This window comes from Haliotis cracherodii, unplaced genomic scaffold, assembly GCF_022045235.1.
Source record: "Haliotis cracherodii isolate W230 unplaced genomic scaffold, xgHalCrac1.p SCAF_11, whole genome shotgun sequence".
Classification (NCBI taxonomy): Eukaryota; Metazoa; Mollusca; class Gastropoda; order Lepetellida; family Haliotidae; genus Haliotis; species Haliotis cracherodii.
Window position 1 is genome coordinate 23,383,021 of NW_027266266.1, and position 15,470 is coordinate 23,398,490.

At 37.1% G+C, this 15,470-nt stretch overlaps 1 protein-coding gene across 1 annotated transcript in view; it reads right to left on the reverse strand.

Moving 5' to 3' along the window:
* Nucleotides 1-9,600: 9,600 nt before the first annotated feature.
* Nucleotides 9,601-15,470, reverse strand: part of LOC139456342 (uncharacterized) — a 30,284-nt gene continuing 24,414 nt past the window's right edge. Inside the window, exons 15-19 of the mRNA XM_071237987.1 lie at nucleotides 15,243-15,349; nucleotides 14,700-14,802; nucleotides 13,782-13,924; nucleotides 12,665-12,842; nucleotides 9,601-11,291 (exon numbers count right to left, since the gene is read on the reverse strand). Coding sequence (XP_071094088.1) covers nucleotides 11,166-11,291; nucleotides 12,665-12,842; nucleotides 13,782-13,924; nucleotides 14,700-14,802; nucleotides 15,243-15,349 — 657 coding nt within the window. The 3' untranslated portion in view covers nucleotides 9,601-11,165. The remainder of the gene's footprint in view (nucleotides 11,292-12,664; nucleotides 12,843-13,781; nucleotides 13,925-14,699; nucleotides 14,803-15,242; nucleotides 15,350-15,470) is intronic.

Here is a 15,470-nt window from a genome sequence, read left to right on the forward strand (position 1 = left end):
CCACCTCCAAGACCAGGCGCCTGAACCGAAGTGTGCCCTACAAGTACCCTTGGTGTCCACCTCCAAGACCAGGCGCCTGAACAGAAGTGTGCCCTACAAGAACTCTCTCTCTCTCTCTCTCTCTCTCTCTCTCTCTCTCTCTCTCTCTCTCTCTCTCTCTCTCTCTCTCTCTCTCTCTCTGACAACATTTCTAGAAGATTTGGCAGCAAAGTATGACAAGACAGCAGAAAATTATCAGAATATTTATTCTGAGAAGATGAAATGTTAACATATTTGAACAATGATAGCAACATATGCTTGTATAAAATAATCTGCAAACACTTATTGGCAAATTTGTCAGAAAATAAAAGCTCATCACCCACTGTGACAGCTTAAATATGGGGTAACACAGTTCTTACATGAAAGTGGTGTTCAAGAAACTTCAGAGCGCCATGACAATACAGCCAAGTCTAAGAAAACTACAGATACAGTTTGGAACATACAGAATGCTTTATCAAAGGAATTTTTCAAATGTGCATGAAATACCTTAAGTCCTCAATATAATAGCTAAACAAACACTATGTAATAAAGGAGTGCTTAAACAGGCTTACCCTCATTAAATGCTAATATGATAGTTGTGTGGAAAGTGAACTTGAGTTCACTTGAGTTTATTGACAATTTGAGAAAGATCACTGCAGGCATAACTCAATTTAAATTAAACCTCTTTTGAATAAATGACTGGTGAAATATTCACTAAATAAAAGATAGAACATGTACAGTACTTGGTTAAAACATGTATGAATTGAAATCATTAATGTTTGGATAACCATGTTTATAATTATACCTATACCCAAATTTCACAAATGTGAAATAAAATTAAAATTTTAAGAGTCCTTTTTTGCTTCCTGCATAATCTGTTCACCAGTTTAAGTATTCAAGAAACACCTTTTAACTCAGGTCAAGATACTGTATACTAAGAAAAACCAGTTGTATTGCCCAACCTTGAGCAATGCAACAAGTACCAACTATATTGGAGTGACACCTTTCCAAACAGTAAAAACATGACCCCATTCAAAAAGGACATGGCATAGAGAAATATTTATCATTGTGCTGGTACAATATGAAGCCAATACCCAAACACGAGCAAGATACTGGGGTACAAAAGTATGAAAACACTTAATAATCTTAATTACAGTGTTTGGATGAACAAATATTTGTCAAATAACTGTAAGGCCAAACTTTTATTTTTCTTGTTTTACAGACGTTTTTACAGAAACATACTTGTCAATAGGTGAAAAATAAAAAGCAATTAGGATCTGGTTTTCAGTTTTCTCATCTGCTTCAGCATGTGCAAGTAGATTGGTATAAAACAGTCGGTGGATCTGTCAAGCAAGTAAAACAAATGTATGGCCTTAGGACAAAGAACGAATCATATGAATCAAATATTTAAGAAGTTTTCAAAGAAAAGCAATTATGAAATGCATATCCTACATAACAAATCACTTAGATGTTAACTTTACCATCCTAGAAGTTCTGTTTAACATACAGTTAAATGATTTTGACAAATGTTAAGTAACCCATGTAAATTACATTAAAACAACATGTTAGACATTCGAGATATGGCAGCACAATATTATTCAGATTGGAAGTATTTAACTACCCATCAAAGACTTCCCTGAGATTAATCTTGACCATTCTAGAATTTCGACGTGTACCACTTTGTAAAACTCATGGGTATGGTGCTGGCAAAACTAGAAACATAATCAGGGCGAACCAGGATTTGAACTTTTGATCGTAGGTTTCTGGCATGCCAATTGACAAAACTTTACTAAGCAATTTGCAGCACCTTAGACAAGCATTAATGAGGATGCCAACCCCTCTCTCTCTCTCCAAGGCTTGCACCTCTCGTCTGAATCGTTGCACGTGCGGGTCGTCACAAAAGAAATAACCTGTCAAATCAATGGACATAACACACCCTAGTGGTATAATTGTACATAACGTTGACCTTCCTAACAGCAACAGTCAAGGATTTGGGGTTTCCAAATTAACAAGGTCCAAGTTTACAGAGGTTTACTGTAGTTGCCCCATGCTGCAACTTTTGACAAATAGGGTAAACAGGGTTATCACTCGCATAACCCTCAGACAAAATTCAAATACTATGCTGCTTTCACTTATCAAGTATGTTCACCATTGTCACAAATTGTTCGTTATATTCTGTTCTATGGGACTCATGTAATGATTCTGAGTATTTCGCCCACCTTTCATGACATATACAGATGGGATCAAGCGATGACAATGACATCTTTGGTTACCAAACATAATGAATCTACAAAATGAAATAGTGTCATAATAATCTATATACAAAGCTTGCTACAGCTTCTTATAGCAGATATACACATTTGTGACAACGTCACGCAACTAACATGGCCTTCAAACATTGATGTGAAAAACTCGCAAAAACATTTGCAAAACATAATCCTCTATGAGGTTATTTGATAAGTCAATGCTGACAAAATAATTAAATTCTTGTATTTCTGAAGCTCTCCCTCCATTACCCTGGTTACCACATTATATCTGTATCCTGCTGTAAGGATAAATACCCTGGCCCCAATCACCACCGCAGCTTCGTTTCAGAAGTGACGTCTCCAGCTCCATCGCCCTTATCACTAACTCAGAACAGAAATTCTCTCGTGTATGAGTTTGAAATAAACACCCAATCAAACTGACTCTTCTGAGTGTTCAGGAGAGATCATCATTCTTATCATAGCCTCAGAGAAGCCATCTTCCTGAGGTAAGCGTGTCCACTAGCCCATACCAAAGTCTAGACTGATACAAGCTAGTTGACACGTTTGCCTCGAACATTCCTGCTATCTTCTCGAGGCAAGAGTGTCCACAAGCTTATATCAAAGTCGAGACTGGTATAGGTTGGTGGACATGCTTGCCTCGAACATTCTTGCTATCTTCCCAAGGCAAGAGGGTCCACTAGCTGATATCAAAGTCGAGACTGATATAGGTTGGTTGACACGCTTGCTAGTGGACACTCTTGCTATCTTCCCAAGGCAAGAGTGTCCACTAGCTTGTATCAAAGTCAAGGCTACATAGGATGGTGGACACTCTTGCCTTGGAAAGATGGGTACGAGCATGCTCTCAAAAACAAAAAAATTAATCAAAACAGAAGACTATTATAAATTACCATTTTGCTGGAGATTATCTGTTTTCGTAAATACTCAGATGCCCTATTGCTACAAGACGTATTTGGGAGGGCACTAGGCGAGTTGAGTATTGGCGATATCGTCTGCTTATTTCAATCTCGAAAGAACAATGTAATCTGATTGGACAGCTAATTTTAGCGTTGTCAATGGAACCAGACTCAAACAAAGCTATGGTGGCAAAAGAGCCCAAGGCATACATCATAATAGAATGGAGATATAATACACTTCATACTCGAGGATAGAGAATAATGTTTTGCAAACCTACTACTCACCAATAGCTGTATATATCTGTGTCAACATAAAAGTATGTTTAAAGCACTAACTTCAACACTGGAATGCAAATAATACTATAATACTAATAAAAAGGGCTGTGGTGAATCCCTGAATTACAATTCAGCATGATATTCTCTGCCGTGATACCTCGTTACGTGACGATGTTTATAATACAAGATTATACACATATATATATATATACCACTCAAAAGAAGTTAAGGACCACCCGATTTTTTCATATTACTATAGTTAGTCTGTCCCGTCACTTCACGTCACGTCATGTCATATAAGCCATGGTAATATGATAGAATCAGGTGGTTCTTTATTTCTTTGGAGTAGAAGAAGAATATGCTTTCTCTGAATGATGATCAATGAATCATAAATGCCCTATTTCAGGCGCATGCTATTATCAACAGAAGATACTGCCTTGCTTGTAGACTTGATGGGGAGGATAGCCCAAAGTGATGCAGGCCCTAAATGCTTACTACTCAGGTGAAGCTCATGGTATGGTGTGGACAAACCTAGAAACAGCCAGGGCGAACCAGGAATGGAAACCCACTGTTATAGGTCTGCCTTGTGAAGTGAGGCAAATGCTTTACAGCATTTAAAAATCAGAAATCATTCGCTAGAAGTAAACTCAGGTTTAGGCCACAATGTCATTAAAATGAGATCTCCTACTCTGATATGATATCTGTCAGCATGACAGTCTGGACACACCTCCAAAGGTCACATCAGGTGAACACTGAGCCAACTTTGAGACTGCCCAATATAAAACAGGTTGCAAGGGTTCTTGGGTTCTGTTGGCTTTCTAAAATCATTTGGCTTCATTTCTTTACTACCTTGATTCAGATATTTTAATCTTGGCCAAAGAAAAATGTCACTGAATAGACACATACCCTCGATGGTTCACCCGTTTCGGTGGTACTAGATGCAGTCGCGCTCAGGAATGACAGGATATATATATGATATTATAGCTAAAAACCACCTGCAAGTCATCAGAAATGAGCCACTGTAACTTGATAATGCCCTCATATAGCTAATATCACGCCCGTTGTTTGGTGACGTCATAGGATAGGGATAGGTGACGTCTAGTTCAATAGTGACGTCATCTAGTTTGTTCCATGACATTTCAATGTTTGTAAAAATAGGTCAGTGACATTCGTGTTTATTGCAGTAAATGTTTCAAAACCGATATTGTTGTTTCTTTTTATTTGATAACAAATCCATCCATTTCAGCTATAAAAGCGATAACGCTATTTTCCGGGGCATTGTCATTTGCAGAACCCCACGGTCTTTTCAACCGCCCTCCTTCGTTGGGCAGTTAATGGAAGACCTTGGTCTTCTGCAAATGATAATGCCCTGAAAAACAGTGTTACCATTATAATAGTGCAGCTTTATCTTTTGCATTTGGAACTGCTCAGTCAGTATTGTTTTTCAGATTTGTTTACATGCTTTGCATATTCGTACCAAGAATTCAGAAACCTCGACACTGACTGCTGTTTAGAACGTTCACCTGATGCAATACAGGATGTCTTCAGATCATCACACAGAGAGGTATCGCATCAGAGTAAAAGATCTGATTTAAATGAGACTATTTGAGGACAAAAACTATGAACAATAATGTGAATGTTGTCGAAATCTGAATAATTATTAATACAAGGTGAAATTATTGGAAAGATATCAGGGAAAAATTCTTTGTATTGAATGATTCTACACTAATTCTTACAAAGCTAGATATACATACACCGCAGACATCTAATGTTGATATACTTGATGGTTAATGGTCTTGATCACTGTTTCGTTCCTTTAATAATATCTAAGATTCAAATGACACTGACATATTTGTCCAACAAACACATACAAAATCTAGACTTAATAAAAAATAATGATATTCACACACTAGTCTACAAAAATATTTTAAAAATTATTCTAGGGAATAAATGTGTTTTTATGATTCATGAAATGGTACAAGATATTTTCGGTTTTAATTTTTTATGAAGATCTTTCATCTCAGTTGTGTTCCATCACAAAACATCAACTTAACATAGGAAAAAGCCCAAAGTGATGCAGGTCTTAAGACATTTACCAGTTTAATGAAACTAGAGGCATGGGTCTGGTAATGAGAGATCAAGAATTATAATTTGGGAAAATCTGAGATCTTAATTATTCAGAAATGTTGTATTTCAGCAATAGAAACTGTAGAAACTGGCACTAGTCCTACAGTCTTTACAAAACTGCCCAACAGTTAGGGACTTGTAGTCATTAGCTATTTCCTTTTATCTAAAAATTGTTAGTTTCTATCGCTGTATTTTATCTTTCAGCATTAATCAATGTAGGTACCATGTATTTTTTTCCAATTTTACTGTCTTTGGTCCACCATTTGACTCATCAATTCACAAGTCATCATGATAAAGCTGTAACACCCATTCACATTCACTCCCCTTAGATATGAACACAGTGGAAAATGCCCTTGAACATTCCATTTCTGTTTAAAATAAAATTCTACACCTGTCCCAATCGCAAAGTATCTAAGAAGAGCAAAACAAAATAGTGACCTTGACTACCCGTCGTCTCAGCTCCATCCTGTTTTGTCCCGAAACAGAATTGATGATACTGATGATAATACTGATTGATGATAATGCTCATGCCAGAATGACAATGATGATAATTATTTCAGCTGAACAACTTGGGTTTTGATGGCACCCAAAACCACATACCGAAACAATGGGATAGAAACAATACTGGAAAGTCTACTAACCCGAACAGTGATAAAATGTGACATTCCTCAACACACTGAAATTCAAACTCTGAAGATACCTAGAAAAAAGCCAGCAAGATTGGGATAGTTTCTACCTTTCAACAATTTTTATCTGTCAACAATCTTTGACAACAAGATGGGGGTAATTTCTATCTTTCAACAACCCAGACCAGCAAGTTTTGGGTAATTTCTGTCAACAACCCAGACCAGCAAGTTTTGGGTAATTTCTATCTGTCTGTCAAGAACCCTTCAACAGATCTATACAGATCTCATCCTATTTATGGCAAGAGGGTCTGTCCCAATCACACTCCGTATTGACATCATTAGCGCTCATGTCCCCAGATCAGGATTCCAACTTTCCACTGGATAGAAAATGTGTCAGGTTAATCCCTACTTGATCAGCCTCAGACACTTGAAAAAAAAGATCTCTTCAGCATTTAAGGTATGGAAGATCACCCACCCATCATCCAACCAGTATGACGAACAAACAAAATGACGAGGAATGGTAGATGGCAGTTTTCTCTCTTACTGTTTCATATCCATATAAATAAACCAGGTGAATCTTGTTGCAGCTATGTGATTCCAGGCATACATTTAGTATACTACTCAAAAGAAGTTAAGGACCACCCAATTCATCTATAGTCCATTCTGCAGAAGACTCAGTAGCTGAGTGTGTTTGCTGGCATTTAGATGCCTTACTCTGAGAATGTGACTCCATACAAAAGAAGTTCTAGAATTTGTGCTTTACTAAGCTTTGTTTGTGCCATTTGTCCTGGTATAGGTAGACATAGTTTGAATTTGACAACCCCTGAAATACTAAAATTTCAAGCAACATTTGTTGTGTCATAAGGACATGAGTGTATGATTCTATCCCTCACTACATAATAATGGTAACAGTGATGACATCAACAGCACTTGGGGGAAATGTGCGATAAGAGTTGTGCGTTGTCAGTCTTTTCAACAATCTGCAGAAAACAGTTAAAACTGTAGAAAAACTTTATAGAAAACTAGACTACCACTACGACATTCTGGGTATGGGCAAAGAGCTACAGTTCACTTCCACCCCAGCTTAAGATATGTTCCAAGTTTAGGGCAGAGTTTCATTGTCATCATTATCTTAGTCTACTGAGAATACAACACGTTCATGGAAAAATAGTTGAAGATTAAGTGTAGAAAAATACATGGCAATTTTACATTTACTTTTCAAATCAGGTCATCACACCACAGAGAAAATAACAAGTCAATAAACAATTCAATTCAATAAAAATAGTTTTCATTTGAATGACAGCAGCATTTTTCAAATTAGATGTTTTGACAGGGCTGTAGACAATGAATACAGGTAGTTCTAACATACAGGAACACCTGCTTATAATACTGGGCTTTTTTTACAAGTTTCATTCCTATATATATCCCTGTTTAGGTCATTATAAATTAATTACCGTATTCGACGTAAAAAAACAGAGTTAAAAGATATATTTCATGGTTTATGGTGACAGCCTGAAATGTTTATGTACGACAGATATATTTTTTCAGAATTTGATCGCTCATAACTAAGGGTGCATATAACACACGAGTGTGTATTATACACGAATAAAAAAAGTCTTGTGTACATTGATCAATCCGAAGGGGTGCTAATTGGGATTGTTCACTAACCAATATATCAGCAAATATCGCCGTGGGTGCTTATTAGAGCGGGGCGCTTATTATGTATTATGTATTACAGTATTAGATTTCTGTCCCCATCTTACAACCAGTAACCAAACACTCCTACAGATTAAGAACATTTTGTGTGTTCTCTTGTTTCATTACTCGACTATACACCCATATACACGATCCTAAACATCTATGCTTTATGTAATTCACATGTGTCGGTGTTTAATGTAACAGCTGCCTTGAACAGTTTGTTTTAATAAAATAAAAATACCGTAATCGAGGTAATAAGTGCCCCTCTCTAATAAGCATCCACAACGATATTTGCAAATACATTGGCAAGTGAACAATCCCAATTAGCACCCTTCCAACTGATCAATGTACACAAGACTTAAATTTATTCGTGTATTATACCAACTCGATCATGTGTTATATGCCTCCTTAATTATTGGCAATTAAATTCTGGAAAAATATATCTGTTGTATATAAACATTTCTGGCTGTCAGCATAAACCACGAAATTAACGATCCTTCAACTCATTTTTTTTCACCAAAACAATTATCTTGTAAGAGCCCCCTATTTCTAATTTTGAGAGCGCCCTGGGTGCTTATTATGTAGAATTCAGTATTTTTATAAATGCCTCCCACCTCAATTTTTTTTTAAATGTGTATGAAAAACTAATAGTTAATTCATAATGACCTATAATGTAGAGATAGTTATTAAAACATTACATCATAGGGTATACAAAGAAAACATCCATCAGAAATTGATAGTGTATGAAATTTAGAACAGGGCTACTGATATAGCAGTATACATAGCAATGGCTGAAGCGTGATGTAGCCATGGTGACAACTTCAAATATATTCTGGTTAAACACAAGGTCATGCAGTTGGAAGTGTTCAGAACATCTTACATGGGCAGTAACATCAACACAAAAGACCATACATACGAATCAATTCAGTTTTGAATATGTAAAATATCAATTAAGATTTTCATGCCCTATTTTCAATATTGCATGAGCGAACACTGGTGTCCCATTAACTCTTGCCCTTATTACTGACCCTGTAGATGACAACACAAAAGCATATTCATTATGTAATCCAGGGTCAGATATGACAAATCGGTACAATTCTATCCACAAAGTGATAATCTTCTTAACAAAGGACAAGGTACAAAAAGGGACTTTTTGGGCCCACAAGATCTGCAAAATTTACGAAATGAGCAAAATCTTAAGAAATTGTTAAAAAACTTATCAGATGTGTTCGTATGTAAGAGAATGATAGTGTTCATTTCAAGACTTTCATTATTTCACTTATTATGGGTAAGGCCAAAAAAATGTGAAAAGTTGGACTTTGTAGATTTTCAGAATCTGTTTCTAATATTTGAACATTAACAAGAGTTTGACCCGAGCTGATTTCTCCAATGTAAATAAATACAATGTTATCGTGGGACAAAAACACCCATCTTGGGTCACGAACTCATAGTCATATTGACTACAGAAGTTCCGAAAATCAGCCTTTTTGACTAATTTTAGCCATTCTTAACATGACCATATACACAAAGACTGCAATTTGCAAGTGTTAGAAAGAAAGGATAGTTTGCATAAATTTCAACATGTCTGACAATCTTCATTCCAATATTTCAAATTTTCCATAACTTTTCAAACGGACATATCCAGTAGAATGAAAAGGCCCCAATCCTATCTCATCCATTGTCTGATAAAAAAGGGAGGGTTATCCAACCAACACTCAATATATGGTTGTCATAACCTTGGTTACATGAAGTGATTGTCTATCTCCAAGTTACCATTCTGAACCAGTAACACATCAGAGTCTTGTTAAACAGAAAATAGTTAAAGAACTATGAGATACACTGGCATGGTCAATTGTTTTAGTATACTCAATGTGAAAACATACTTCTTCAAATGATCTGGATTTGACGTAACCGTGTCACAAACCTACTGTCCTACAGTTTGCAACAGTTTATCAATAACATAATTAAAACATACAAATGAATAAGTGAAACAAAAATCAATTTGGTTATCACCTGTTGCGTTCAGAACACAATTAGTCAAATCTGAAAATATACCAAATTCTGTTGAGCAATTTCCAGTTAAATCATTGTAAGCTGTAATCATATATCAATCATATTAACAGCTAAACATGGTAGGTTACACAGTTACTTTACATACAAAATGGAGATTTAAGAAACTGAAGCAATATTCTTCATATAATTGTTAGGACAGCACTTTATATTGTGTTTCACTTAAGCCAATGTCCAAAACTATAACACTAAAGGCCAAATTATATAAGATTATATTCTCTCCATCCTAACCAGTTATTTTGTACATGTCATGTTAATGGCAGAAAATTTCTGCTGGAGTAGAGGCCATTCTTTCAAGGGAAGTAACTCTTAATTCTCAATTTGGGAAGGAAAAGAGAAAATGCAATAACAAGATAAGAAACACAAACATACAAAACAATGCTCTTTAATAACTGATGGTGAACCATGTTTTCACTTGATAACCAGTCTTATTAACACTGTAATAATCTGTGTTCAAAAGGGAAAGATAACTCTAATTTCAACATCTGCAGGCAGAGTCACCCAGTTACTACCTGTGTGGCTGACAGCTGTTCAGCGCAACCCTGGTACAAACACCATTGCTTTAACGTCAAAACACTTGGGATGTCTCGTTAAAAATATTTTCTACAACACTTTCAGCAATATTCAGGTACATCACGTCTGGGATAAAAAACATCCTGAATTATACTGGATTCAAACCAGGCCATATAGACTGAACGCACTCACTGCTGGACTACAGAACCTGCTATCAGGTAGCTCCAGTTGCAATATGAGATAAGACTAGTCGTCTCAGGTTATTTAACATTCTACAACTCCACTGGCCATAGGTTACAGAACTATACTCTACAATAAGACTGAACAATCCTTACAGATCGACAAGACACCTCCAGCCTAAAGCTGTGAAACATTTAGATCAGATTCTGTTAGTTACAATTGTTTAGAAAAAAAACAACCACTTCTAATGTTTAGAAAAGAATCTTCAGAAGAAACAAACCAATTATGGACCTCCTGCCCTGTCCTTGCCACAGTTAAGTAGGTTTGTAGTACTAACATCTATGCAGGATGTCACACTTTCTTCACGATGAGCATGCTGATTTCCATCCAAGTTATTATTCCTTAACCTGAAACTGATTCCGACCTCTGTTGAGAGTCATCAGTGAACCAGGTGAAGGGTGCTGACACTTGATGTAATGCTGTTCGGTGCAAGGACTTCACGTTGTGTCTATTCGGATCATTCGCAGTTTGAAGTTGTCAGCAAGAACACAGGCTGCCTCGTTGGATCCGCCGCAGTAGCGAGATGAAGAGAACACAGTCATCAGACGTCCCTGTTGCTGCACCTGGAGAAGCAGAACTCTGTGGTCAGATGAGCCCCAGGTTTTGATTTATACTCATACACATTGAGAATGGATGTTAATAATTTATATTATGAGTACTGTGGGACAAAATAGTATATCATTCAATTTATCAAAATCATGAGATGGCATGCACAAATTTGCTGTTTTAATTGCCCTGCTCAAATGAGCAACCCCGTTTAGATTGGCAAGTCAAAGTTCACTCAGTGGTCCCATGTTGTAAACTTCGATGAAAGCGTCCTAAGATCTTAACTGGAGTAAACCATGCCTCAAAGTTTAATATTTCACCAAGAAGCCATATGGCTACAAATACTTTTTTCTAGGTAGCTGGTAAAATCAAGAAGCCAGGCAATATCATAGGTAGCCAAAAGCATTTGAAATTATATTTTACAAGCATCTTAATCAAATTCCTATTATAATATGTACAAGTTATGGCATTGGTATTAGAATCATATATTTACAATGCAGACTTCGTTGGCCAGTCTTTGTTTAAGTTTCTTTTCACAGCAACCAGATGTGATTTATTTTCGAATGTCACTGGTATGGACGGTTTCTCCATCTGCATCCATCGACTCGTCATAACGGTTTTCACTTACAACTTTCAGTGTATGATCGTTTTTGGCAGTGCAGAGATGTAGCAGTTGGTTGGTTGGTTAGTTTGTTGTTTTACGCTGCACTCAGCAATATTTCAGCTATATGACGGCGGTCTTTAAATAATCCAGTCTGGACCAGACAATCCAGTGATTAATATCATGAGCATCGATCCACGCAATTGGGATCAATGACATGCATCAACCAAGTCAGCGAGCCAGACCACCCGATCCCGTTAGTCGCCTTTTACGACAAGCATAGTCACCTTTTACGGCAAGCATGGGTTGCTGAAGACCTATTCTACCCTGGAATCTTCACGGATCAAGATGTAGAAATACTTTGCCATGATGTGCTCATGTAAAATGGAACGGTCACTAGTTCGTAAACTCGATGCACTGCACACAGTAAAACTAGTTAGTGTAACCAAATCCTCACAATGCTGCAAGGAACTACCGAAACGTTCCCTGACACAGTGCAGTTATACAATTGAGGTAACGTAAGAGCCACTGTCAGTCAAGTTATGAATTTCTGTATCTACGAATGTGAAGTTATAAAATTCAGTCCCCACAAGATATTTTTCATTTGGTCATTTGGTGACTTCTGAATCTTTAATGGCGGACAAAGTCCCACTGACGACCATTTTAGTCACAACTTTAAGGAATGTAAATGATGTGATCATAATGAGATTGTGAACGGGTCCAAGGTATTAATACTAATAATCATACGGAGATATTATACCCTGGATAATGGAAGATGGATAGACTTACCTGAAATCCTGTTTCCTGCACCTCATGAGCTCGGATCACGTGAGACAGGCCATTACGATCCAGGAAGGAGAAGAGAGCATCACAGCTGAAGAAGTGCGCTGTGCCTCGCCGCGAGTTGAACACAAATCCATTGTTCTCAGTCAGGTCCTGCATCACATCAGGGGTCACCAGGTCAAGGCTGAAACAAAGTGTACCTGATCATCAACATCACTGGAATGTATGTGCACAGGGCTATAATATATTACCTAGGGTGATTACCATGAGTATATCACACTATAGCATGATTATCATGGGAGGGGTGTACGTATACAGGGCTATAATATATTACCTAGGGTGATAACCATGAGTATATCACACTATGGCATGATTATCATGGGAGGGGTGTACGTATACAGGGCGATAAATAGATTACACAGGGTGATTACCATGAGTATATGACATTATAGCATGATTAACATAGAAAAGATCGTTACCATTATTACCTTATAGGATTACCATGATTATCCTATAGGATGATAATCATGAGTACACAATGGTTATATCATAGGATGAATACCATGATTATATTATAGGATAATTACCATGTTTATATTATAGGATGATTACCATGATTATATTATAGGATGATTACCATGTTTATATTATAGGATGATTACCATGATTATATTATAGGATGATTACCATGATTATATTATAGGATAATTACCATGTTTATATTATAGGATGATTACCATGATTATATTATAGGATGATTACCATGATTATATCATAGGATGATTACCATGATTATATCATAGGATGATTACCATGATTATATTATAGCATAACCCTATTTGACGACCACCATGATTATTCTTTAGGATGTTTCCCATAATTGTCTTATAGCAAGGTCATTACTGGGACTGCCTTTGCCAGTTTTACTTTACACAACATAAATATTAGTTCATGGTTATGGTTAGAGAATGATTGCAACAATTACTTCACAGGATTCTGTTAACATGACATAATTAAGCTTCATACCCAAACAGAATAATGTTAGTTACTATACTGCTTTGGGCCATATACCATCACACATAACTTTGTAGGATGACTATCCTGGCAATGGATACACATTTACCTGATGGGATCACTCCACAGTATCTCCCAGGCCATGGGGCTCTCCGTCTCGGGGTCCGGAAGGGGCACGGGGATCTTGTTGATGGCCTCTATACTGCCATTGTCGTGCTCAGTGCTTGGGATGCCACCATGGACACAGAACACCTGCAACATCCAGTGGACACAAACGTCAGTGAGGAACCTTTTAAGTTTCATAAAATTGATATTGATATGATTTCACATTATGCATATTTTCATCTTGCTAGCAAAGTTTAATTCCGAATTGAAATTAGGCAATTCTGAAATCAGCAACTCATTTCTGTGACTGAAAAAGCAAAACTGTAAGCGACCACATTCCTATATATAATGCGTCTATTATTATGCATGTATTGTCACAATAGCAACATCCAACAACATGGAGAACGACAGTTGTCAAAATTGTGCAAGGAAAGTCTTTATTTTGGGAGCTTGGCTCCTGAGAGGTTCTCGGGCTTCGTTCCTGCCCCACACTGAAGCACATGTAACACGTGTGGCGTCTCCTTGGGCAAGGAACTTTGTTGAAATCTTCCTCTGTTCACCCAGCAGTGAATGGGTATCCAGTAGGGTGAGATGGCAGTGTGGTTGTTAACCTTCTAGCGCCTAACAGGCAGCTTGGGTTGTATACTCCCCAGGGAGCTGAGAATAATTCTTGAGTGCACAGTGATCCAGTGACCGGGGTAGTAATAGCGCTTTGAGCATGTCCCTGATTGGTGTGGATATATGCGCAATACAAATACCCTATTATTATTATTTAGTATATGGATTAATCTTATTCAGGGTCATAACAAATCACAGATGATATAATGAATGCAATATATTATCATGATTATGTTACATATCACAATACATGTGTCATTATTGCAATACGGAATTCAGGCCAATATCCATCACTATGCATTACCTTGTCATCAATGGTAGCGGCAATGGGCATACAATCAAAGCACTCATTAACAGCATCCCAAATTTGCTGCCCTACACTGTCCCCAAACTTGCTCAGACATTCCCTGCAAACAGAGAGTCAGATGGTCAATAAGGGCATCTTACAACATGTACAATACTGTCATCAAATTGACAATGTCCTGTAAAAGATTCTGTAAATATAAAGGTTATAGAAAACTAAAAACAATTGTGAAATGCAGAGTTATATTTTAAAACTTCTCCTTTATTATTAAATTATGCAGAAGAAGTGAACCCTGATCACTATGACCTTTCCCAATTAATAGATCATACACATATGGTGTGAATTCTGCAACGAGTCAAGCAAAATTGTTTTAGTTCTGGTAAGGTCAACTAAATATAGTCCACATACCAGCTCTATGATCTACTAGAAATGATGCCAAGAGAAATTTGAGATAGCAGACTAAGTTCTTGGCACAGCCTGGTAATGTCTGACGAACATATAAATATGTCACTGTCAATCAGTACCTAACACTAAGCCACTTACGTTTTGAAATGGAACATTTCTTGGACACTTCGGAGTTCATGGTTGCCTCTCAGCAGGAAGAACTTGTTTGGGGAGAGCAGCTTCTGGGCTAGGAGGTAGGACACGACCTGTAAACATGATCACATTCGTTAACAGCAAGCCCAGGAGAGGAGGTAGGACACAACATGCAGACATGATCACATTCATTAACAGCAAGCCCAGGGTTTCTTATTATGTGGTTATTAGATC